Source organism: Cetorhinus maximus, chromosome 1, assembly GCF_964194155.1.
Source record: "Cetorhinus maximus chromosome 1, sCetMax3.hap1.1, whole genome shotgun sequence".
Lineage (NCBI taxonomy): Eukaryota > Metazoa > Chordata > Chondrichthyes > Lamniformes > Cetorhinidae > Cetorhinus > Cetorhinus maximus.
The window spans coordinates 190,877,647-190,905,077 of NC_135879.1; the positions used below are offsets into that span (position 1 = coordinate 190,877,647).

General features: G+C 41.5%; 1 protein-coding gene across 1 annotated transcript in view; it reads left to right on the forward strand.

Annotated features, from left to right (window-relative positions):
• Window positions 1–24,271, forward strand: part of nol6 (nucleolar protein 6 (RNA-associated)) — a 125,509-nt gene extending 101,238 nt beyond the window's left edge. Inside the window, exons 23-26 of the mRNA XM_078551346.1 lie at window positions 1,318–1,407; window positions 12,015–12,215; window positions 17,140–17,241; window positions 23,980–24,271. Of these exons, the coding sequence (XP_078407472.1) occupies window positions 1,318–1,407; window positions 12,015–12,215; window positions 17,140–17,241; window positions 23,980–24,129 (543 nt within the window). The 3' untranslated portion in view covers window positions 24,130–24,271. The remainder of the gene's footprint in view (window positions 1–1,317; window positions 1,408–12,014; window positions 12,216–17,139; window positions 17,242–23,979) is intronic.
• Window positions 24,272–27,431: the final 3,160 nt, after the last annotated feature.

The window sequence follows — 27,431 nt, forward strand, 5'->3', positions numbered from 1 at the left end:
ATAGGGGGAGAAAATAAAAATATTGGAAAAATTGCGAGAGAAGGGGAGAAAATAAAAATATTGGAAAAATTGCGAGAGAAAAAATGTAACAATATGTAGAACATTTGGGAAAAATGCAATATGCAGAATTCTGAGGAATGTCATGAAATTGGGTACGATAGCCACGTGGATATGTCACTACCATGCCAGTTTGAGAATTTTAGTTTGGTCTAAAAAAAAACCATGAAATTAAAAAGCTTGGGCCAGTAAAAGTGACCATAAAGCTGTGGGATTGTTTTTAAAAACCCCATTGGCTTACCGTCCTTTTAGGAAGGAAACCAACTGTGCACATCTGGCCTCAACTGTATTTGAATCCAACACCACACCATTCTGGTTAATCTTTAACTGCTTTTCCAAATGGCTTGGCAACCACTCAGCTGTATCAAACTGCCACAACCAAATCCTGAGAATGAATTGAGAAAAATGATTCAAAATGTGCATTAGGATGGGAAGTCTTTGTAGGCTATGCTGCTCTTATGAATTTGACATCTGTCTTGAAATGAAGAGATTATTATTGCACAGAGGAATATTGCTCTACTTTGTAGCCTTGCTAAAAGTCGAATTCACTGTGATTGAGATTCAAACTTGGTTGAGAGTCCAGGCCTCTGATTTTAAAATATGAAACCACTGATTTTGTAAAACCTAATTTTCTTCAACATGAGAAACAGAAATAGGAGTAGGCTATTCGCCCCTCAAACCTGCTCTGTCATTCACTAAGATCGTGGCTGATCTGATTGTGGCATCAACTCCACATTCCTGCCTGTTGCCTGTAACTTTTGATTTTCTCTTGTAGATCAAAAAAAAATCTATCTAACTCAGCCTTGAATATATTCAATGACCCAGCCTTCATTGCTCCCTGGGGTAGTGAATTCCAAAGGTAAATGACTCTTTAAGAGAAGAAATTCCTCCTCAACTCCATCTTAAATGGGAGACCCTTTATCCTGAAATGGTGTCTCCTAGTATCATCCCCTCAGCATCTGTCCTCTCAAGCCCACTCAAGATCTTTTTTGTTTTAATAAGATCATGGCTCATTCTTCTAAACTCCAGTGAGTATAGGCTCCACCTTTCCTCATAAGGTAACCGCTTCATCCCAGGAATCAAGCTAGTGAACCTTCTTCGAACTGTCTCCAATGCAACTATTATATCCCTTCTTAAATAAGGAGACCACATGTTCTAGTTAGCATATTTGGAGAATTGCCCAAGGCATTATCCAATCCTAGCATCTCCTCATGATCTTTTAGATATGATCAAAGTAAAATGATAATATTAATTTTTCAGATTCTTCATCGATTGGCAGAGCTTGCAAGCCAATCATTGCGAACACTAGAAAGACAACTGATGGATCCATTGGATAACCATGATCTCAAGGTAATGTTTGGAAATTGCGTACAGTAAATAGACCTGATATGACTCTTACAAACTGTGTTGGTAAGATGTAGATGTCCTGAATTACTTAAATTGCAAAGCATACAATAATCTCAGATTCAATGAAAGTGAGTCTGTTGCTTTCATTGACTTGCTTACATATCCTGCTTTGTAGTTTCTCAGGGTTATTTCATCAAAATGAGGAAAAGCTGAGAGTGCTGTAAAGTGTGAAAAATACTGAAAATTTTGCTATTGAATGATGAGTCAGTATCTGAAAGAGAAGGATGTGTTAAAGTTTTTAGGATAGACCCATCATATCTCAAATTATTGAATGTTTTTCTAGAGTTTTATGCCTTTTGGCATCAGCTTTCACATTGCTCCATGTAAATAATGAATTGTCTTTTAGGAATATAGACCCTGCCAGGAGTATGACTTTGATAACTGCTTTCATACCTGTAAAAATAATTCATGAAGTGAATTTGTACCTGGGAGTTCTAGTGGGAACCTCATCTGATATCAATTGTCTGGTTCTGGGGGATGTTAAGATGAAGATGTTTTTAAAAATAAACTTTTTGTCCACGAGCTCATGTTGATGGAAGGATGCTGTGAAAGCTTAAAATGAACTGTAAGAAAGAATTTTATGTTCTTAGTTTCTTCCCCACCCCCACTTCTGCTAGCTTCTGAAGTATTTTGTTTAAACACTTGAGAGTTGATGACATTGTTGGAAAAACGGAGGAATTACTTTGGACATAAGATGTCAGAACAGGAATAGCTCATTCATCCCCTTGAGATTGCTCTCCCATTGAGTAAGATTATAGCTGATTTTCTAAACTTTAGGTCTAGTCTACTCAATTTCTTTTCATAGGATAATCCTCACATCCCATGAATTGGTCTCGTGAACTCTTGTTGCATTCCTTTTAAGGCAAGTATATCCTTCCTTAGGAGGCACAGGCTTCTAAGGAGATACAGCTGTCCACAGTACTCCAGGTGCGCTTTCATCGAGGGCGATATAATTATAGTAAGACTTCCTTATTCTTGCACTCCAATTATTTTGTAATGAAGGCTAGCACACCATTTGCCTTCCTAACTGCTTGCTACACCTGCATGTTAACATTCTGCGATCTGTATTGGAAGACACCCAGATTCCACTGCATACCAATATTTCTCAGTCACTCACTATTTAAAAAATGTTCTATTTTTCTATTTTAACTACCAAATTGGATAACTTCGGTCCTCCACATTATGTTCTGTCTGCCACATTCTTGCCCACTCAGTTATCCTGTTTAAATCCTATAGCAGCCTCTTTGTGTCCTTCTCACAGCTTACTTTCACACCTAACTTTGTCTCAGCAGAATATTTGGATACATTATACTCAGAGAAGAAATACACAATAGGGACTATGTGCTTACTTAGTAGATAAACATCAAGGCACCAAAAATATATAAGGGATTGGTTAACACAAAAATGTGTAGGTTCATTTATTAAGGTTTTGAGAAGTTGGTAGCAGTATTGCACAGTTGGAGAACTTGCACAGATATCTGAGTTGGTAGCTTCTTCAGAACAAACTGTGACTAAGACATGATACATTACATCATTTCCCCTCTAGTAATGTAAACAGAAAACATAACCACACCCACTTAAGGTGCATCACAACATCCCCTTATCTGAGTTATTGCTATTGACTGTAAATAGCTGAGGCCTGAGCACTGATCCTTGCATTACCCGCACTAGTTACAGTCTGCCAATCCAAACATGTTCTGTTTACCCCTACTCTCTATTTTCTGTCCTTTAGCCAATCCTCAATCCATGCTAATAAATACCCCTAAACATATGAGTAATAATTTTGTGTAATACCCTCTTGTCTGGCTCCTTATCCAGTGCTTCTTGGAAATCCAAATATACCATTTCCACTGGGTCCACCTTATCTGGTCTAATAGTTGCATCCTTAAACTCCCTAATAGATTAGTCAAGAGTAATTTGTCTTTCGTTAAACCTTGTTGACTCTGCCCCATCAGGTACTATGATTTTCTGAATGTTCTGTTACCACATTCCTAATAATAGATTCTAGCATTTTCCTTATTATTGATATCGGGGTAATTGGCTTGTTTTCTCTCTCCCTCTGTTCTTGAATAGCAGGGTTACATTTGCTACCTTCCAGTCCACTTTGCCTGACTGTGTAAGCAAAGTCTTAATGTGCTGGAACAGAATCACAGAATCTCACAGTGCAGAAGAAGCCCTTCGGCCCATCAAGTCTGCACCGACACGTGAGAAACACTTGACCTACCTACCTAATCCCATTTACCAGCAATTGGCCCATAGCCTTGAATGTTATGATGTGCCAAGTGCTCATCCAGGTACTTTTTAAAGGATGTGAGGCAACCTGCCTCCACTACCCTCCCAGGCAGCGCATTCCAGACCGTCACCACCCTCTGGGTAAAAAAGATTTTCTTCACATCCCCCTAAACCTCCTGCCCCTCACCTTGAACTTGTGTCCCCTCATGACTGACCCTTCAACTAAGGGGAACAGTTGCTCCCTATCCACCTTGTCCATGCCCCTCATAATCTTGTACACCTTGATCAGGTCGCCCTTCAGTCTTCTCTGCTCCAACGAAAACAACCCAAGTCTATCCAACCTCTCTTCATAACTTAAATGTTTCATCCCAAGCAACGTCCTAGTGAATCTCCTCTGCACCCCCTCCAGTGCAATCACATCCTTGGTTGGACAGCTTGGTACAGCTTTGAAATATTTGTGCCTAAACTGTTCTGTCTTTAAAACTAAGATTTAAAAAAAAACTAAACAAAGATAGCCAAGGTGCGGAAAAAGCATGGCCCAGTTGATTGTAATTCTTAACTGGATGTTTTCCTCCTTTCCTAAAGTCATTGTCCTTTCATGTGTGGGGAGGTTATTTGAGTGTAAATGACCTTGTATGTTAGCCTGATTCTGTCTTCACTTGATATGTTTGAGCAGAACTCAACACAGATAAATGTGAGGTAGCACATTTTGGTAGGGAAAATGGGGAGGTCACTTGTTTCTTGGAAGGTGGAAATCTAAGAACAAAAGGATCTTGGAGTACAAGCACACCAATCACTAAATGTTGACCCACAGGTTAGCAAGGCAATAAAAAAAGTAAGAAAGTTATGCTAAACCTGAGAGTATTGCAAGAGTTCTGGTCGGGCTATTATGAAAATGATATAGAGACACTGGTGAGGGTGCAGAGAAGATTTACAAGGATAACCCAGAGATTCATGGGTACACATATAAGGAAAGGAATTACAGGTCGAGTCTCTTTTCTCTTGTGAACCTAATAGAAGTCCTTAAAATTATGAAAGGTTTTGATAGATTAGATGTAGAGAGAATGTTTCCTCTTGTGGGGTGTGGCATAACTAGATGCCATCAAAATAAGATAGTCACCAAGAAATACAATAGGGAATTTGGAAGAAACTTTACCCAAAGAATGGTGAGAATGCGGAACTTGCTACCACAGAGAGTGATTGAAGCTAATTGTATTGATGCATTTAAGGGGAAGCTATACAAGCATTTGAGGGAGAAGGAAATGATGGTTACATTGATAGACTTAGATGAGAAAAGATTGGAGGAGGCTCAAGTGGAGTATAATGGCTTGTTCTTGTGCTGTATACCATGTAACCCTCTGTAAAGTGGAGTGTTAGAGAAGTCCTTTGCCCTTTGAACAGATTCAGACAGGTAGAGACAGTACTATGTTTGATAATTCACCCAGAATAATCAACTTTACCCAGCATCCAAAACTTAAATGTGCGAAACTAATGAGGATGTATTTGGTTAGCTTTCCCAGCCTTTTCACACCTCCAGATCTCGAAGGCAGCGATGGTCTTTTTCTATCTAAGTAAAAGCACCAATGCTTCTTTGTACTATTTTCTTTATGGTCTACTTCTTGCTGGTCACAAGACCATGTGATGTTTTATAACCATTCAGTTGTTCAAACCATTTGCCGAACCGAGATGAGAGGATCCATGCCCTTTCGAACGTTGCCATCACTTCCTATCGTTGCTTTCTTTAAGCCGTAGCTTTGTTGTTAGCAACCTTTGTATGTTCTCATAGCAGCATATTGTCTTTTGTCTTTTATGTTGCAGCAATATCCTGCCCTTTCTCTAACTTTGTTAGATGAAATGCATATGTTTTAAAAGCTTGTGTGTTTTAATTTTATTTTATTAGCGCTGTTGAAGGAAAAGATACGCTTTTCAAGAACACTATTTAAGCCAATTCTATGTTACTGTTTTATCTTTGTTAGAAATTAAATTAATGTAAAAGCAAATGGGAGCCTTGACGTTCCTTCTTGCGTCCCTACCTAGCCAGAGAGAAGAACATTCCAATTTATGCAGTAACAACTTCTAAATATTGCAAAATTGCCTATTTAAAATATATTCTTTACTCATTTTCTCCTAGATTTAACTTCAAAATAGGCTTTGGTGTAGGTGGAACATAAAGGTTGTGCTGTTTCTCTGTAATCTACGGCCTCACCTCAGTTAAAATCATGTAATTATGGTACCACTCCAGTTCAAATAGTGTGTTTCATTCTCACACATCCATTACCTGTCGCTATCTGCCATTACACTCACCACAAACCAAAGCTGATGTCCTTTCAAAAATTGAATAATACCAGCCCACAGCTGCAATCCGTGTATTTTAGAAAGGATAATACGCCTTGATTGTTGTGAGAACATAATAGATCTCACTCAAAAATCATGCAATGTTTTTGAAGCACTTAATATACTGCTGTCTTGCAACATGCAATTTATCTCATGTTTATTCAATTGAATTTGACAGTGCCCTAGAGCATCTTTCTATGACTGGGGCTAATCTATGCTTTGACTTGGGTGTAACGCTGTCAAGTTCAGACATTACTTTTAGCATAAAAACAAAAAACTACTGCGGATGCTGGAAATCCAAAACAAAAACAAAAACAGAATTACCTGGAAAAACTCAGCAGGTCTGGCAGCATCGGTGGAGAAGAGAAGAGTTGACGTTTCGAGTCCAATGACCCTTCAACAGAACAGGACAGAACAGAATACTTTTAGCATGTTCTTTCCCATCAATTTCTGCAGATTTCTTTCATTAATGTGCACTTGATGTCAAAACAGGAACAGGAGTAGGTCATTTAGCCTTTCGAGTCTGTTCCACTATTTGGTGAGATCATGGCTGATTTGTGACCTACCTCCATATTATGACGCACCAGTTTGTAAAGGCTGAGTTATTTAAAATCCCAGAGGGATACTTTAAACACTGTCATGACCTGTATTTTCAATTGGTATGTTTTGAGTTGCAGCTCTAAATTCAGGAATAAGACCGCCAGTTCTCGAGAGGTTTTTATATTAAACTAAATGAAACAGTTATTATTTTACAACTAATTAAACACATACACATGGCTACAAATTACTACTATCATAACTTAACAAATTCCCAAATTAACCTCCACTAAGGCAACAATAACCAATTGACTTAAACAGACACCAGGCAAAGCATTTTCACCTTATGAATTCAAAATGAGGTTCCTTTCAACTTTGTTCCTTTGCAGACAGTTGTAGGCTTACAGGCTTAGACCTCACAGGCTTCTACCCTGCACACACACACTCCTCTTCGGTTATACCTAGTCTTCCCTTTGAATGCAAATTCTCATTGTATCACCAGGCCCTTTGAACTCCAACTCTCCTAACAATAAAACCCCTTTCATAGTAGCAATTTTATTAGTAATATAAACATTGCTTGGTGTCTCCTAGCTAGGTACAAGATTTCACCCCCACTCTTGAATGCTCGCTTCAACAAAATGCAAATGTACCTCTACCTTACTGTTTACATTTCAAAACTGGAGTCAATGGGAATTGGGGGAAAACTCTCCGCTGGTTGGAGTCATACCTAGCACAAAGGAAGATGGTTGTGGTTGTTGGAGGTCAGTCATCTCAGATCCAGGACATCACTGCAGGAGTTCCTCAGGGTAGTGTCCTAGGCCCAACCATCTTCAGCTGCTTCATCGATGACCTTCCTTCCATCATAAGGTCAGAAGTGGGGATGTTCGCTGATGATTGCACAATGTTCAGCACCATTCGTGACTCCTCAGATACTGAAGCAGTCCATGCCCAAATGCAGCAAAACCTGAGCAATATCCAGGCTTGGGCTGACAAGTGGCAAGTAACATTTGCACCACACAAGTGTCAGGCAATGACCGTCTCCAACAAGAGAGAATCCAACTATTGTCCCTTGATGTCCAATGACATTACCATCATTGAATCCCCCACTGTCAACATCCTGGGGGTTGCCATTGACCAGAAACTGAACTGGACTAGCCATATAAATACTGTGGCTACAAGAGCACGTCACAGGCTAGGAATTGTGTGCCGAGTAACTCACCTCCCTGACTCCCCAAAGCCCGTCCACCATCCACAAGGCACATGTCAGGAGTGTGATGGAATACTCCCCACTCGCCTGGATGAGTGCAGCTCCCACAACATTGAAGAAGCTGGACACTGTGCAGGACAAAGCAGTCTGCTTGACTGGCACCACACCCACAAACATTCACTCCCTCCACAATTGACGCATAATAGCAGCAATGTGTACCATCTACAAGATGCACTGCAGGAATTCACCGAGGCTTCTTAGACAGCACCTTCCAAACCCATGATCACTACCATCTAGAAGGACAAGGGCAGCAAATAGATGGGAACACCACCACCTGGAGGTTCCTCTCCAAGTCACTCACCTTGGACATATATCACTGTTCCTTCACTGTCACTGGGTCAAAATCCTGGAACTCCCCTCTTAACAGCACTGTGGGTGTACCTACACCACATGGACTGCAGCGCTGAAACACTAACCTTTGGTTGCCGCCTTGGTTCTTCAGCGGATCTTTTGAGCTCTCTTCAATTACCAGACCCAGACAGAATCCACAACGGCCAACCTTGCAGGGTTTCAATCTTGCCTTCCGAGATTCTGTTCCCTTGGATTCCTGAATATACACCCAAGCACCAAATTACAGGCACAACTTGAGATCTACATACGAATTAGGAGCAGGAGTAGGCCACTCAGCCCCTCAAGCCTGCTTTGCCATTCAGTAAGGCCATGGTTGATTTGATTGTAACCTTCGCTCCATATACCTCCCTACCCTGATAACCTTTCACCCCCTTGTTTATCAAGAATCTATCTAGTTCTGCCTTAAAAATATTCAAAGACTCTGCTTCCACTGCCTTTTAAAGAAGAGCGTTCCAAAGACACTCGATCCTCTGAGAAAAAATTTCTTCTCATCTCTGTCTTAAATGGGTGACCCCTTATTTTTTTAAACCGTGACCCCTAGTTCTAGATTCTCCCGCAAGAGGAAACATCCTCTCCGCATCCACTCTGTCAAGAGCCCTCAGGATTTTAAGGGTTCAACTCATTCGCCTCTTACTCTTCTAAACTCCCCTGAAGAACCAAGGATACAATCCTAACTTGTCCAACCTTTCCTCATAAGACAACCCGTCCATTCCTCGTATCAGTCTAGTAAATCTTCTCTGAACTGTTTAATCCTTCCTTAAATAAGAAACCAATACTGTACACAGCATTCCTGATGTGATCTCACCGCTGCCCTGTATAACTGAAGCATCATCTCCCTACTTTTGTAATCAATTCCCTTCACTGTAAACGATAACATTCTATTAGCTTGCCTAATTACTTACTGTACCTGCATACTAGCCTTTTATGATTCATGCACTAGGATACCCGGATCCCTCTGAATCTAAGCTCTGCAACCTCTCACAATTTAGATAATATGCTTTTTTATTCTTCCTGCTAAAATGGACAATTTCACATTTGCCCACATTATACTCCATTTGCTAGATCTTTGCTCACTCACTTAACCTATCTATGTCACTTTGTAGCCTCCTTACGTCCTCTTCACATCTTAGTTTCCTACCCATCTTTGTGTCATCAGCAAATTTAGCAACCATACCTTCAATCCCTTCACCCAAGTGATGAATTGTAAAAAGTTGAGGCCCCAGCACTGATCCCTGTGGCACATGACTTGTTACATCCTGCCAATCAGAAAAAGACCCATTTAAGGTTACTCTCTGTTTCCTGTTAGCTAGCTAATCGTCTATCCATGCCCCCTACACCATGCGCATTAATTTTCCGCAATAACCTTTGATGCCACACCTTATCAAATGCCTTCTGGAAACCTAAGTACAGTACATCCACCGGTTTCCCTTTATCCACAACACATGCGACTCCTCCAGTAAATCGGTTCACAAAACCATGTTGACTCTGCCTGATTGCCTTGAATTTTTCTAAGTGCCCTGCTATAACATCTTTAATAATAACTTCTAACATTTCCACTATGACAGATGTTAAGCTAACTGGCCTGTCGTTTCCTGCTTTCTGTTTCCCTCCCTTTTTGAATAATGGAGTAACATTGACACTTTTTTCCTATCTAGTGGAACCTTCCCCGACCCAAGGAGTTTTGGAAAATTAAAATCAATGCATCAGCTATCTCACTAGCCACTTCTTTCAAGATCATAGGATGAAGTCCATTAGAACCGGGGATTTGTCAGCCCACGGCTCCAACAATTTGCTTCTGGTTGACCACGCCGAGCAGAACACTGCTGCTCCAAAGGGATACCTTTGCTCCAGTGGCCCACAGCACAGAGTCACCAACCTTCATTGCCTTCATCTTTTAGTCTATTCCCCACACCCCTTTTCTAGTTTGGAGCCTGTTTCTGTGCTCCTCCCTTCTCCCCTTAAAAGTTAATATCTAAACTTAATATTTTTTTAATTCATTCAAAGGATGTGTACACACTGCTGCCACTGTTCATCGGTAATGGAGGGAGTGAATGTTTGTGGATGGGATGCCGATCAATATTTGCTTCTGAATGAGGAATTTAAAAAAAATATTCATTCGCGGGATGTGGGCTTCGCTGGCTGGGTCGGCATTTCTTGCCCACCCCTAATTGCCCTTGAGAAGGTGGCGATGAGCTGCCTTCTTGAACCGCTGCAGTCCATGTGGTGTAGGTACACCCACAGTGCTGTTAGGAAGGGAGTTCCAGGATTTTGACCCAGTGGCAGTGAAGGAACGGCAATATATTTCCAAGTCAGGATGGTGAGTGACTTGGAGGGGAACTTCCAGGTGGTGGTGCTCCCATTTATCCACTGCCCTTGTCCTTCTAGATGGTATTGGTCATGGGTTTGGAAGGTGCTGTCGAAGGAGCCTTGGTGAATTCCTGCAGTGCATCTTGTAGATGGTACACACTGCTGCCACAGTGCATTGGTAATGGAATGAATTGGAGCCAAGGCAAGCTCAGTTCCAAATCTCTGACAGGTGTCTCCAGGAGTACTAGATTGTACTTGCTGTCTTGACCAACTGCTGAGCACCTGGATAAAAGTTTATTTCGTAATTGAGTGAGCCACTGACCCTGTGAAGAGAGGGGAAAAAGCGGGAAGCCCAGGGGTGCATACCCTTACTGGAAGACAGCCTGTACTTTTAAAAGTATTCCCTCCCTTTGTATACTTGAATAATCCAACTGTGTCCAGTCATGTTTGTTTTTTTTTTAAACTGAGGCTAGATTGCCCTTCCGTATGGTGGTACCCTGCCTTCTCTCTCTCTCCTCATTTAACACTTCCTCACCCTTCCGTGCACAATTATTTTTCCAGGTTTGTTCAGATGTCCTACCCACCCCGCCGCTGGCTGTCTCCTCCTTTGTCCCCCCCCCCCCCCCCGACTTAAATGAGGACCTCGGGATCCTGCTGCACTGCACTGTTCTCATCTGGCCTGAGTTGGAAGGTCGGGCGAGAAAGGTGTGACTGCATTTCAGGGCCAGTAACTAGGTGCCGAGTACCAATCTGACTGTGATTGCCACTGCACGGAAGATTTGGGCCATGGTGTTCCAAGGGTATCAGAGATTATTAATAAATACATAAGCAAAATACTGAATACTGCATGTGCTTTAAACCTGAAATTAAAACAAAAACTGCTAGAAATACTCACTAGGTCGGGCAACACCTGTTAAGAGAAATGTGTTAAATGTTTTGGTTGATGAACTTTCAGCAGAACTGGAAAAAGTCAAAGATGTCATAGTTTTTAATCAAGTACAGAGGCAGGAGAAGGTCTGAGGAGGAAAGAGCAAAAAGGAAGGTCTGTGATGAGGTGGAGAACTGGAGGAATTAAATGTTAAAAGGGAATATGGTACAAGACAGGGGAGGGTGGACCTGGTCAGCTGGTTGTTTGACCTCAGTTGGAGCCTGATCCTGCCCTAAAGTATATTATCTGCATGTTAGCACACTTTTCAGCAAGATGTTGATCAGCAGCCAGAGACCAAGATAAGTTTTCTTTCACGAGAACAAGGAAGCGGAATTGGGTGAATTATCCCTACTCTTCTGCCAGAACTGAAATCTGCTAACGGTACAAAAAAAACAACAGTTTTACAGAGGTTTATTGATTTGAATGGTTGATTGTAAAATAGTTAAGGTTTGTTGTTGAATTACACTCTGACAATTTCATAGATCAGTGGTTTTCAAATGTGTCTGGGTGGAGACTTCCTACCATTCCAAAATAACACCCTAGTAAAAAGTCACACAGTTTACCAAGCAATTTTCTCTTTTTTTCCTACGTTAGATGGTATTCCGACCACCGTTGGACATTTATGATGTAATCATTCACCTGAATCCCAGGCACATTCCAAGATATAGCGAAGCAGTTGACAGGCCGAAAGTAACGTACAACAGAGGGACATTAAGGGATGATGCGGCAGTCAAATTTTTAAAAATGCCAGTGGTGGACCATGATCCAGTACAGTGTTACCTTCGTGAACTGAGGGTGAGTATTTTGTGTTAATGGTGTACTGTATAGTAATTATCCTCCTTGATAACTGTTTCTTGGGGTTCAACTTGTCGTTAACCCTAAGGATCTAGAGCACCTCAATAAGTTTCCTTCCCAGAATTCTCTTTAGAGTAAGAAAACATAATTTAAATTTTCTAATATACAGTTTAAGCCACAACCATCAAGTAATCATTTGTACCTTTTATTTTACATATATATGTATGTATGATATATAAAATATCTGGCACATAGGGCCAGAGTTTTCCTGGAGTGGCAACTGCTCTTAGTCGGGAGCTGCACCTTCCTCACCCGACTTTCTGACTCGGGCCTGGCGAGAAATGTGTAGTCTAGCTACTCAGGACTCTCAGTTGAGCGCAGTAGAGTTGGGAGAAAGGAAGCTACACCCCCTTTTTTTTTTTTTACAGCACTAGCTGCCCTAAAGCAAAAGTCCAACTACTTTCAGAAGTCAGGGAGATTATAACTGTGTAAGGTAAGTGGGTAGGATGGTCAGGTAGTCAGTGGCAGGGGGTGGAGGGTGGTTGGGTGACGGTCCAGATGGTCAGTAGGGGGAGGTCAGGTAGTCACTAGGGGGGATTAGGTGGCTGTGGGGCCTAGGGAAGCTGGGGTGTGTTCAGGAGTGTTGGGAAGGTAGCTGGGGACTCCAGTGGACTGGGTCATGTCAGTACTATAGTTACCCATGGGTTAGAAGTAGTTTTAATTCTAACTTTTCCTGGGTAATTATTCCTGTAAGACAGTCGGAATCATCCGAAGTCTGTGATTTAAATCAGAGCATTGGCTGGTTCCCAGTGCGGGGTAATTGCCAGACGGAAGCTTGAGCTCCCTGGGCAATTCCCATGCAATCCTTACATGGAGACCTCCGGAGTGGGGTCCTCCACCACATCTTTGGTGTACCTCTCGGGCACAACGCCCTGGAGATTGGAAGTTATGGCCCACAGTGTATTTGTGATTTATATCTGCAGATAACATTGACGTTTTATACAAAAGCAAAGTATTGTGGATGCTGGAAATCTGAAATATAAATAGAAAATGCTGAAAATACTCAGCAGGCTAGGCAACATTTGTGTAATTTACAGCAGCAGTTTTTGGTTCTCCAGTACCATTGTTCCTGCTTATTTCCACTGCTGGGGAGTCTGCCCAGCAACTTCCTTGGTATCTGCAATCGGTGACCTCATTTTCTTCCTGGCCCTGACCTCTTGTCGGTATTTCTCTTCCACTCTGTTCCCTTTTCATTTTTGCTGCCCGACTGGTCTTCCACACTTTTTTTGTTCACCATTCCCATTTCAACGTTGGAAGTTCTTCAGTATTAACAGGAAGTATATTGATTTATTGCATTTGTCAACAGGGGTGAATTAAACTAAATGTGGAATTAGAATCTAGTTTAACAACTACATTAAAAGTGCCAAAGTAGGTCAGTGCCTAGCACACGAAAATAGGCACTGATTGTAAAAGCAACCATGGTACTCCAATCTCACAATGCTTCATGACCAACAATGTTATGCAAAATGTGTGAGAGGCTTGGGTCTTACATATAGCTCTAATAAGAATATTGGGAGATGTTATAGAAATAGCAACTTAAAATGCACATACTAACTTGGAGAACTTGGTTTTGATATGAGTGATTTGCTTTCTCATTCTATTAATTATACCCCATGTGCAAGCAGTGACATGTTCAAGAGGCTCCACTCACTAAGCCGCTTGCAGGCTTTTTGCCCAGGAGTAACCCAGCCAGCTTTAGTCACTGCTGGCAGCAATGTAACCAGCTTCTATTTTGTTTAACCTATTCATTCACGGGATGTGGGCTTTTCTGGCTGGGCCAGCATTTATTGCCCATCCCTAGTTGCCCTTGAGAAGGCGGTGGGGAGCTGCCTTCTTGAACCGCTGCAGTCCCTGTGGTGTAGGTACACCCACAATGCTGTTAAGGAGAGAGTTCCAGGATTTTGACCCAGCGACAGTAAAGGAATGGCGATATATTTCCAAGTCAGGATGGTGAGTGACTTGGATGGGAACTTCCAGGTGGTGGTGTTCCCATCTACCTGCTGCCCTTGCCCTTCTAGATGGTTATGTTGGTGGGTTTGGAAGGTACTGTCGAAGGAGCCTTGGTGAATTTCTGCAGTGCATCTTGTAGATAGTACACACTGCTGCTACTGTGCATTGGTGGTGGAGGGAATGAGTGTTTGTGGATGTGGTGCCAATCAAGCGGACTTCTTTGTCCTGGACGGTGTCAAGCTTCTTTAGTGTTGTGGGAGCTGCACTCATCCAGGCAAGTGGGAAGTTTTCCTTCATGCTCCTGACTTGTGCCTTGTAGCTGGTGGACAGGCTTTCGGGAGTCAGGAGGTGAGTTACTCGTCGCACAATTCCTAGCCTCTGACATGCTCATGTAGCCACAGTATTTACATGGCTAGTCCAGTTCAGTTTCGGGTTAATGGTAACCCCCAGGATGTTGATAGTGGGGGGGGGTTCAGTGATGCTAATGCCATTGAACGTCATGGGATGATGGTTAGATTCTCTCTTCTTGGAGATGGTCATTGCCTGGCACTTGTGTGGTACGAATGTTACTTGCCACTTTTCAGCCCAAGCCTAGATATTGTCCAAGTCTTGCTGCATTTGGACATGGACTACTTCAGTGTCTGAGGAGCTGCGAATGATGCTGAACATTGTGCAATCATCAGCGAACATCCCCACTTCTGACCTTATGGTGGAAGGAAGGTCATTAATGAAGCAGCTGAAGATGGTTGGGCAAGGACACTCCCCTGGGGAACTCCTGCAGTGATGTCCTGGGACTGAGATGACTGACCTCCAGCAGCCACAACTATCTTCCTTTGTGCTAGGTATGACTCCAACCAGTGGAGAGTTTTTCCCCTGATTCCCATTGACTCCAGTTTTGCTAGGGCTCCTTAATGCCACACTCTGTCAAATGCGGCCTTGATGTCAAGGGCAGTCACTCTCACCTCACCTTTTATAGATGAAGAACTTTTCTTCTCCTAAGATCTTGCTCTATAAGTATGTTGTTCTTTTGCTATGGTTGATGTAATCAGGACAAATTTGCCCTTGCATTCTACTTATGTCAACCAGTTCTGCCAAAAACATTAACCTTTCATTACTTTCATTACTTTATTTTTTCAGGACCTTGTGCACAAAATGGCTGTCATTTTTTTGTATAATAACATTCACTTTGTTTCAAAGTTTTTCACTGTGTGAACTCGGAGACGTAGTAAGCACTATATTATTGTGCTTTAGAGTCATATGACAAGCTATTGATTCAAGCTATTGAGGCTGGGGATTGTGCGTTTAAAACATCTCTATAACATAACCTAAAGCAAGATCCTAGGAGAAAAAAAGTTCTTCATCGATAAAATAAAAGCTACATTGTTACAATGCTGCCAACAGTAACTAAAGCTGGCTGGGTTACTCCTGGGCACTAACCCTGCAAGCAGCACAGTGAATTTTGAAACAGTATACATTAATGACTTGGATGAGGGAATTGAATGTACTATCACCAAGTTTGCTTGGGAAGACAAGTGGTGAGGATGACAGAGTCTGCCGAGGTATAGAGACAGGTTAAGTGAGTGGGCAAAAACTTTGTGGGAAAATGTGAGGTTATTCACTTGGAAGAATAGAGGAGCTGAATATTATTTAAATGGAGAAAGACTGCAGAAAGCTGCAGCACAGAGGGATTTGGGGGTCCTTGTGCATAAATCGCAAAAAGCTAGCATACAAGTTCAGCAGGTAATAGGGAAGGCAAATGGAATGTTGGCCTTTATTTCAAAGGGAATGGAGTATAAAAATAGGGAAGTCTTGCTAAAACTATACAAGGCTCCAGTTAGACCACACCTTTTTTTCTTACTGTGAGCGGTTTTGGTCCCCTTATCTAAGGAAGGATATACTGGCATTGGAGGCAGTCCAGAGAAGGTTCACTAGTTTGATCCTGGGTATGGAGGCATTTTCTTATGAGGAGAAGTCGAGTCGGTTGGGCCTGTACTCATTGGAGTTTAGAAGAATGAGAGGCGACCTTACTGAAATATATAAAATTCTTAGTGGGGGGCTTGACAAGGTAGGTGCTGAGAGGCTATTTTCCCCTTGTGGGAGAGTCTAGGATTAGAGGACATAATCTCAGAGTAAGGGGTCACCCATTTAAGACAGAGATGAGGAGGAATTTCTTCACTGAGGGTAGTGAATCTGTGGAATTCGTTAACGCAGAAAGCTATAGAGGCTGGGTTGTTAAGCATATTCAAAGCTGAGATAGACAGATTTTTAATCAGTAAGGGAATCGAGGGCTATGGGGAAAAGGCAAGAAGTGGAGTTGAGGATTATCAGATGAGCCATAATCTCATTGACTGGTGGAGCAGACCTGATGGGCCGAATGGCCTACTCCTGCTCCTACGTCTTAGGGTCATATGGTCATCTGATGTCTATCTGATCATGGGATTGGAGATCTTGTCTACTTTTACATTAAAAAGGAAAAAGAATGCTGTCTGTTCCAAAACTACATTATGTTTGGAGAGAGCATTTCAAGCTGTTTAACATAAGGGTGAAGTACCAGTCGGTTCAATTTTATTTATGGTTGAGATGGAAGAAATTTAAAGTAATATTTTGATATGATGCATATTGACTTGAGTGTGGTGATTCTTCTTTCTCTCCTCCCCTACCTATTCTGTGTATTTGTACCAATATATTAAACAGGCCTAAACGCTGATAGCAGTTTAGGTGCAGTGTCTAGTTCTTGGAGCATTTTAATGTCAACAGTTTGCTAAATAAATTTGCCCTTCTCAGTTACAGTACTTGTCCTGTAATTCTCTTTAGTTCAGACTTCGGATTTGGCCATTACTAGCCAAATATTGATTGTTTGAACATTTGTTTTGAGACAGTTCTTGATTAATTGCAGTGATCGTTTCTGTTGCAGAGTTCTTTTGGAGAGTTTGCACTATTTTTCTACGATACCCATGGCGGAAGTTTGATTGCTGTGCTTTGGAAACCTCAGGCTTTTACACCTCAGCCTTTTAAGGTAAGGCAGAACAATTTTGGAATTGTTGAACAAAATTGAAGAATGTAGTTGCATTGCTATTGGTACAGTTCAAATTCCATATTTATCAAATTTTAGTTCAGAACAAGATGGCGCCAAATCTTGTAAAGCTTTTTAGTATCAATGGTCATTTCTCATGAACCCATACATATTTCTTTATTATGACCTGTAGCTGGGTCAGGACATACCATTGGAGTTCTAATTTTAATTGGCAGGTAGGCCATCTGGTAGGCTAACTGTAATGTGAATTGGGAGTTTCTCAGAAAGTGAATAATACAGATAAGCTTTCTCTGAAACTGAAGATAAAATGAGCTTCATTATGTGGGAATAAAATCATCCCCCCAACCCTCCTTAGTTCCTGTTGAACATTAGTCTTTTTGCCAGGCCCCCCCAACTCCATATGCTTACTGATGTTTCACTGCTCAGGTACCCCTTCGCACTAATTGTGTTTATAGACCGCACCCTGCAATGAGTGTCCTTGCTATCTCTCCCTCTAACAGATAATTATCAACTGCACCCTCACTGATCATGTTCACTAAAAACACCCCATCCCAATGACTTTGTTAACTGGCTGTCTTCATGAGATTTTTGTAATAGAATCACAGAAGAGTTCATTAGAACCAGGGGTGGGGGAGACGGTGGTGTAGTGATAATATCACTGGACTAGTAATCCAGAGGTCCAGGCTAATGCTCTGGGGACATGGGTTCAAATTCCATATTAAATTCAATTAATAAAACCATGAAACCACCATCGATTGTTGTAAAATCCCATCTGGTTCACTAATGTCCTGTAGGGAAGGAAATTGCCATCCTTACCTGGTCTGGCCTACATGTGACTTCAGACCCACAGCAATGTGGTTGACTCTTAACAGCCTTCTGAATCGGCCTAGCAAGCTACTCAGTTCAAGGGCAATTAGGGATGGGCAAAAAATGCTGGCCTTGCCAGTGACAACGTCCCATGAAAGAATTTTTAAAAATTATGGCACAGAAGGAGGCCATTCGGTCCATCGAGTACCAGAACACCAGAAGCTCCTTCCGTTACTGAGTGGTAGTCCTATCCATCCTAATTGCCTACGGAGCAAGAATTTTTTTCACCTTCTCCAGTGTCTCTATATGTTTTAATATATGGAGGCCAAAACTGTTTATGGAACTCCAAGTGGGGTCTAACCAAGTGTCTTTACAGTGTTACAATTGAGAGGTTTTGGGACTGTGTCTTTAATTTAAGGTAAAATAAAAAGAGTCATGTTACCAGTTCTGAAATCTGTTTGACAGCAAGCCTGGATGGTTTGATTGTTAGAATTTAAAGAGGCCCGAAGTTGCAAGATGTTTACACTTGGAGACAATGGCAGCAGCCTGTGTGCTAATGGTAGACAGACTTGAGTGTTCAAAGTCCTAGATAAATGTTGAGACTGTCAGGTTACGAGTTGTGCTTTAAACTGTCCATTTGTTTCAAGATAAGAGAGTTGGGGTCTCAAGGGGATAGCTAATCATTTCTACCTGGATACAAGGCCCACGTGATTCATATTGCCTCGAGAGGAGAAGGGACTAAGATATCCCTGAAAACTCACAGACAAAGTAAGTTTGCCAGGATCCAAGAGAGGGAGAGCAGCTATCGGCAGCAAGTCGCTATGGTTCACTGCGCTGACATGCGGTGAGAGCTTGGACTCGGATTGAAAAGACTGAATTCATGGGGAGCTAAAACGAGGCTGGAAGATTCGTCTAGGTTGCAGCAGAGGAAGACCCACGGTGGGGTGGGAACCCTAAGTTCTAAGATTAGACGTTCCCAGGCTAAGAAAGGAAAAGAACCCTCGCGAGCAGGGATCAGTGCTGGGACCTTTGCTGTTTGTAGTATACATAAATGATTTGGAGGAAAATGTAACTGGGCTAATTAGTAAGTTTGCAGATGACACTAAGGCTGGAGGAGTTGCAGATAGTGAAGAGGATTGTCAAAGGATACAACGGGATATAGACCGGTTGGAGACTTGGGCGGAGAAATGGCAGATGGAGTTTAATCTGGACAAATGCAAGGTAATGCATTTTGGAAGGTCTAATACAGGTAGGAATTATGCAGTAAATGGCAGAACCCTTAAGTGCATCGACGGGCAGAGGGATCTGAGTGTTCAGGTCCACAGGTCACTGTAACTGGCAATGCAGGTGGATAAGGTAGTCAGGAAGGCATATGGCATGCTTGCCTTCATTGGCAGGGGTATTGAGTATAAAAGCTGGGAAGTCATGCTGCAGCTGTATAGAACCTTGGTTAGACCACACTTGGAATATTGTGTGCAATTCTGGTCGCCACATTACCAGAAGGATATGGAGGCACAGGAGAGGGTGCAGAGGAGGTTAACCAGGATGCTGCCTGGTCTGGAGGTTATTAGCTTGAGGGGCGACTTGATAGAAGTTTACAAAATTATGAGTGGCATGGACAGAGTAGATAGTCAGAAGCCTTTTCCCAGGGTGGAAGAGTCAATTACTAGGGGACATAGATTTAAGGTGAGAGGAGAAAACTTTAGAGGAGATGTGCGGGGCAAGTTTTTTATGCAGAGGGTAGTGAGTGTCTGGAATTCGCTGCCAGAGGAGGTGGTGGAAGCAGGTATGATAGTGGTGTTTAAGATGCAGCTTGACAAATACATGAATAGGATGGGAATAGAGAAATACGGACCACGGAAGTGCAAAATGTTGTAGTTTGACAGGCAATATGATTGGCGCAGGTTTGGAGGGCCGAAGGGCCTGTTCCTGTGCTGTACTTTTTCTTTCTTCTTTGTTCTTTGAGCTAAGATTCACCTTGGACTGGTTCTGAGAGAATTGTATGTCTCCTTAAGGGACAATGTAAAGTAAAACTGAAGTTTACTTTCGGTTATGTTAAAAGAAAAAGGAGACAGTTCTGTTTTATGGTTCAAAGTAAAGTTGCTGACCAAGATAGTGTTTAGTCAAGAGTGCTTTTAGTCTTTTATTGCAGTGAAAGTCGTAAGACGTCAAATCTTGTCCTGTCATCCTTTCAGCTGTTATCAAGAAGTTCAAATTTATTTTTAAAAGTTATCAGTCTCTATGGAGATCATAACAACAAGTTTAACATAACTATTTTTCTCTTCAATTCTTTCCCTCTAGAAATGAACTCAGTGCATTGTTTGTCTTTTTATTGCCTTGTTAACCAGCGTTGTTGCTTTGTGATTTGCCTTCTATTCTGTTATCCCAGTTAGACAGTTATTTTCTAAGGGGTATCTGATCATCTTCAAACCAAAATGTGCTCCCTCACTCTTGCCAGTATTGATGTTCATTTCGCAATTACACATCCATTTGCCAAGTTCATTATTGCTCCCTGTACCTTGTTATTGTCTTCTGTATTAACTGCAACCCCCCCAATTTGGGGTGATCCACAAATTTTGAAATTATGCTTCTGATTTCCGAGTCCAAATCATTTTGTGTAAGTGGTGAACAGGAGTGTCCACTGATCCTTGTGGAACAATACTTCAGTCAGTTGCTATTCTGAGTAACTATTTTTAACTTCTACTCTCTGTTTTCTGATTTTGAAGCAAGTCTTGATTCTGCTGCTTGCCCCCTGACTACACGTATTCTGAACGTAGTCATGAGTCCATTATTCTGCACCTTATCGAAAGCCTTTTGGAAATCCAAATTTGTTACATCTACCGCATTACTCTTATCTACCATTTCTCTTACTACTTCAATGAATTCACTAAGGTTGATGAAGCATGACCTTCCTTTTAGGAATTTGTGTTGACTGCTCTTTATTACATTTTCTGTTTCTAGATTATTTCTGTTACAATTGATTAAGGATCCCATTACCATCCCTACCATCAACAAGCTACTTATCTATTGTTCTGTCTTCCTTTTTAGATAGGAATCATATTTAATCAGGAAATGAACTGATGTGCCTTTGAAACATATCCTCTGTGATCCTGCTTTTTAATCTCTTACATACTGAATCAAGGAATACAGAACACACTGATTGATTAGGCACGGGCAAAAATCAATTTTGTCACACCTCCTTTGTGAAAACTGATGTCAAGATATCCTGATGCTCTGTTAAGATTTTACCCAATATATGCCCTTGCTCATTGATATTCTTTCTACTGTTTACATAGTTGTTCAATCATCTGGTTCCTCCTTGTTGGTTGCTATGGTTTATGCCTCCATTTGTTCTGTAATATTACTATTAGCTATTCTTAGTGTCTTTCGTCAGAATCCCAATCCTCACTTTTTTTTTGATTCCTTGGACCTTCTAGAGTATATTTGCTGAATTTGTATTTCACTTAAGTTGCTTATAAAACATTATGGCTTAGGTCTTGCTTCATTTTTTGTAAAAATAAAATGGAATGTACTTCCCCTTAACAACTTGTATTTATATAGCACCTTTAACATAATGAGGCACCCCAAGAAGCTTCAAGGAGCATTGTAAAGCAAAGTATGACATTGAGCTACATGAGTTATTAGGTCAGCTGATCAAAATAGGCCAAAGAGGTATTAAGCTTTTAAGGAGCATCTTGAAGGAGGAAAGCACAGTGGAGAGCTGTAGGGGCCTAGGCAACTGGAGGCCACCAATGGTGGAGCAATTATAACTAGAAATGCACAAGGGGCCAGAATTAGCAGATAGCTTGGAGTGTTGTGGGGCTGGAGGAGATTACAGAGATAGGGAGGGGGAGACCATGTAGTGATTTGAAAACAAGGATGAGAATTTTAAAATCAAGGTGTTCCTTAACCAGGAGCCAATGCTGGTTAACGAGCACAGGTTGATAGGTGAACAGGACTTGCTGTGAAGTCCTGGGCAGCAGAATTTTGGATGCCTTCAACTTTATGAAGGGGAGAATGCGGGATACCAGACAAAAGTGTGTTGGAATAGTCAAATCTAGAGGTAACAAAGGCATGAATGAGGGTTTCAGCAGCAGCTGAGCTAAGTTGAGCAGTGTTATGGAGGTGGAAATAGGCAGCCTTAGTGATGACAGGAATATGAGGTTGGAAGTTTATCTTGGGATCTAATGTGATACCAAGGTTGCAAACAGACTGGTTCAATGTCAGAATGTTGTCAGAGAGGGGTAGAGTGGGTAGCTAGGGAACAGAGTTTGGGGCAGGGACCAAAAACTATGGCTTCAGCCTTTCTAGTATTTAATTGGAGGAAATCTCTTAATCCAGTTCTGGATGTTAGATAAACAGCCTGGTAATTTAGCAATAGTGAAGGAAAAATACATTTTGTCAAAGCTTTTTGTCTTGCATTCATCAGGACAATCACAAGAATACCAATGCCAGTGGAAGCAACAACTTTATGCTATATGAGAAGGGAGTGCTGATCGGTTGGCAAGTGCACTCTGATTGGTAGAGGTGTGGCCATGGTGCATTCTTGATGGCAACACCTCTACCAATCAGAATCCACTTGCCAACCAATCGGCACTCTCTTCTCATACAGTATAAAGTTGTTGCTTCCCCTGGCATTGGTATTCTTGCAATTGACCTGATGAGTGCAAGATGAAAAGCTTCGACAAAATATCTTTTTTCAGCAATACTCAAGTTCTGTACTACCAAATGACTAACAGTGAAGGGGTCGAGAGAGATGGTGGTGAGGTAGAGCCGGGTGCTGTCAGCATATTTGTGAAAATCAACGTTGTGCCTTCAGATGTCATCAAGGGGTAGCATGTCGATGAGGAATAGGAGGGGACCAAGGATCGATCCTTGGGAGACACCAGAAGTAACTGTGCAGGAGCAGGAAAAGAAGCCATTGCACCCTCCTGCATAATGATATGATCTTGAGGGAGACCATTAACTTATAAAAAGAAATTTGAGCTCCCAGTTATTAATTAGAAGAATTATGGCACAAGGTTTCGCATTTTAAACAAAAATCTTTACTGTACAGGAGTTAAACAAAGCAATTACTACAAACTTCACACTGTATTTCATGAACACTTGTACTTACAAAAATCTCAACACTTCCTGTTCCATTACTCTTTCCACCCAAGAGTTCCCCTATACTTTGCAGGATCTTGGGGGTTCCTTCACTTCTCCTGAAATCAAACCAAAATGTGCCTCTGTTTTCAGGAATTCACTTTGATTCTCCTCAGTGTTCCTGCTATTCTGCGAGGTATCAAAGTTCTTGGGTTCTTTCACTAGCATCCAACTAGGCAACCCTCCAACTCTCCTTAAGCACCTCATGATGGTGGACACGCCAGCTTAAGCATGGGCATCAGTACTTTGCTCCGTGATTCCAAAATCAGAAAACCCCCTTGGTTTCTGATAGCCCTCTGCTGCTGACCTACAGCTCCCGGCAAATTCTCCTTCCCTGCTTCTCAAAGCTGCCCCTAGGCTCTAACTGATTACTCCTGAGAGGAAAAAACCTCTCTGCAATCTACCCACATGGCAACGTGGCACACCTGAGATGTCCCAGATAGAGATTCAAACTAATTATTTCCTATTCTCCAATGTTCCCTTTGTTCAGGTTAACCGCATGAATAATTTAAACCCCTTGTGAAGGCAACTGTAGACATCTCGTCTCCACCAAGATTCAGAAAGGGACCACCCATTGTTTAATCCTTTCCCACTTCCAACTCTGACCGTATCAAATGAACACAAGCCATCCTCTGAATTGCAATTAATTTATATCTGTTTACCAGCTCCTCACCAGGGGGCTTTCATTTATCTTGCACTTATAATGTTATCAGTTATAATGTTTTATAGAATCTAGTTTAAATGAAAACTTTTTTCTGTCAATTACAGACTTCCCACATAAATGCAAAAATGTTGGAAACAAAAGAAAATGGGCTTCAAATAATCCCCAATGTGGAGGCTATAATGGAAGACTTTGAAATTCTTGGCGCTGGTTTAGTGAAGTCAGTCAAAGCATTGACAGAGAAATGGAAGATCTAGGAACATGAATCCATTCCAGAATGGCACTCAGTCTAACCTTTGGGTCTGCTTGCTTGAAAAAATGAAAGTATAGTAAAATAAGTATTATAACTTGCCTTATTGAAAATAATAAATTTTTTATATATTCATCTATTGGATCCATAACAGTTCTTGTCTTGTGTTAAATGAATTAAGTTCTTCAGTGATATTGTGACTAATTATCCTCGTCTCCCACAGAATACCTGGCAAAACGTTGTCTTGTTATAAAATATTGCAGGTTTTTTTCATAAAATGCTGGGGATATACAGAAACTTGAAGAGCATGGTCACAATCTCATCTCAGTAAAATTGGTCACCAAGATTGCAACCGATATAGTTCAACTTCAGACAGTGACCAGAGAGATGACTACGGAATGGAATTTGTGGCAGGGGCTGAAGCAAGTGTCTTTGGTCTTTCCAATATTTAATTGGAGGAAATTTCTGCTCATCCTCTACTGGATGTTTGATGAGCATTGCGACAGTTTTCCGACTCGGCAGACCTACCTCAACGTAAAGGGTCCTTTCGCGTGCGATTTTCGCTCCTGGGTGAGACCTAGTTGGAGCCGCCGACCTCGGAAGCAGATCAGAGGCAGCCATGGAGATTGGTCCGTGTTGAGGCGTGCTGGTTAGATTGCCCACCTGGGTTCTCTGGAACTTTGTCCCAGTGGTTATAAAAGCTGTTAGGCCCTCTAGTCCTCACCCCTCATGCCTCCACTCACTCCCCATGCCACCTCCATTGCCACTCACTCAGTATCCACTATGGACAGACCACTGGAGCCATGTGGAGATGAAATTAAATTACACTTCTAATAACCTAATAGTGCTCTCACTCGTACACGCATGACAGTGAAAAAACTCTCAATCATGAAACCCGTTCAAAGATTTTAAATTCCCTCAGTCCTGTAAAGGTCGATGACTTTTAAAAAGAAATTCAAACTCCCAGTGAATGAAAGGATCACAAAACAAGGTTTCAAGTTTTAAGGCTTTTACTATAACAACTTCTTGAGTTCTCTGCCCAAAGGCTGGTCCAACCCACAGTGCCACCATCTCCACCAGGGGCAAGGCAAGGAGGTAGGTTCCGAATTCACCCCAGCCAGAATTGTTGGCATCAGTCGGATCCACACTGCTGTCCAGCCAACTGACCCCACACCCCTGCTCCCATCCCAGGAGTCTGGGTTGCTGTGGCAGCATACACTTTTCAGCTCTTTGTCAGTAGCCTTCTAAGTTGCGGCACTTCAAGTGCATTACAAAGCTATTTTTAAATGCGATTAGGGTATCTGCCTCTACCACCCTTTCAGAACCCCCACCGCCCTCTGATTTCCCCACTACTGTCATTTACACAGGCCTACCCTCACCAGTCAATACACGCGTTGGAATTTGTATAGCTCCTCCTTGTAAAAAGGGCCCTAATCTTTTTCTCATCTTGCAAGCTTGACCAGGAACTAGAGTGCATCAAAGCTATCCTGATTAGTTCATTGGTTGTTGTGTATCACGCAAACTCGCAAATGGGCTAGGGGCTGCCACTTTTGGACCTGTTAAGTGCCTGGTCTGCCTCAAATTATACTGCAAGACTAAGTATCTCAAAAATTGGAACAACTAATTAAGTAAACTGTTTCACGTAGCTACTATGCAGTGGCAACGAGAGTAGTATTTTCCACTAACAGAATGCTGTCGTCAGTCCAAAAAGATGCTCTGCCTTCCACACAATTGAGTAACGTCATGTATGAATTTCAGTGCCGGTGCAATGGCAAATACGTAGGCCATATGTTCCAGTGATTGGCTGATCGAATCAAACAACAATTTTATCCAGCTGTTCATAATAGACAGAGTGCAGACTGTACTTAACCATCTGTGTGTGCAAAACCTAAAACAAAGCGTCTACTGTTAGATGAGATTCCACCATTGGGCAGCACTTGCTGAACAATCCTAAGTGTGTTAATAGCTACACTAACAACCAATTTAAGATAATCAGTCAAGTTTGTAAAGTAGCTCATTCACGCTTGTTAGAAGTGACATACATTCATACGCAGGTACCTGTTCTCTGCAAACAAAAGGAATATATCTTGCGCCTTTTTTGAATTACCCAGAAGCATGGGGAGCCTATAGTTCTTTGGTTGAGGCATTGCCATGGAGAAAGCAATCAGTGTCAACTTGCCAACCAATCAGCACGCTTTTCTCCTGTGGAATAAATTATTGTGGTCATTTGAAATTTGAAATGATATTTCTTCAACTCCCCTTGAATCCTTCTACCAGTTATTATAAATCTATGCCATCTGGTTATTGACCTCCCCACTAGGGGAAATAGGTCTTACTATCCACTCTATCTAGGCCCCTTATAATTTTATACCTCTCAATCAAATCTCCCCGCCACTCCTCTGTTCCTTCTTTCTTTGGCTCAGTTTTTTTGTATTACACCTCTATGAAGTGCCTTGGGACATTTTTCTATGTTAAAGATGTTTTTTAAATACATGCTATGATAAGCTACCTTTTATAATCAGGGTGTGATGCAGTATGGCTGAAATCTTAGTTAAAATAAATTTGCAGAAATAAATAAATCTGAACTCGAGATGTACTTCAGTAAATATTTTATAAATGACGAAAGTAGAACAAATGTCTTCAAGGCCATTGGGGAAGACAGTTCTATTACAAAAGAGCGCAAGCCCAGTTGGAGCAGAGCTTAGAGAAGGCTGAGCTCTGTAAAGGTAAGTGGATTTAAACATGATAATATATATACACACACAAGTCCTTGGTATCAACAGAAATCACTCCAGTTCAGTGCCCAGGATTTTTTTAAATGTCCCATTTTCCTTTAAGCTTCAAACTCTTGATAATGCTTCCGCAAACAGATTTTCTCTTCCAGCAATATGTATAATATGTAGATTAAATGGTTGTAATAATAGACTCCATCTGAAAAGCCTTGTACTTTGTCTTAATATTTGTCCAAAAACTTCAAAGGATTATGGTCTGTATAGATAATTGTTTCTGATGAATTATTTGCAACATAAATTTCAATATGCTGCAATGCCAACACCAATCTCAAAGTCTCTGTCGATTGTTGAATATCTTTTCTGTTGTACATTCAGCTTCTGAGAAAAACACCCTATCAGTTTTTCAATTCCAGTGTCATCTTGTAACAATACAGCCCCAATGCCTATATCGTTTGCATCAATGGCCAACTTGAATTGCTTGTCATTATTGGGTACTGCCAAAACTGGTGTCGTAGTTAATACAGTTTTCAAACTATTAAATGTCTTCTGACACTCCAGTGTCCATTGAAACTTCTTG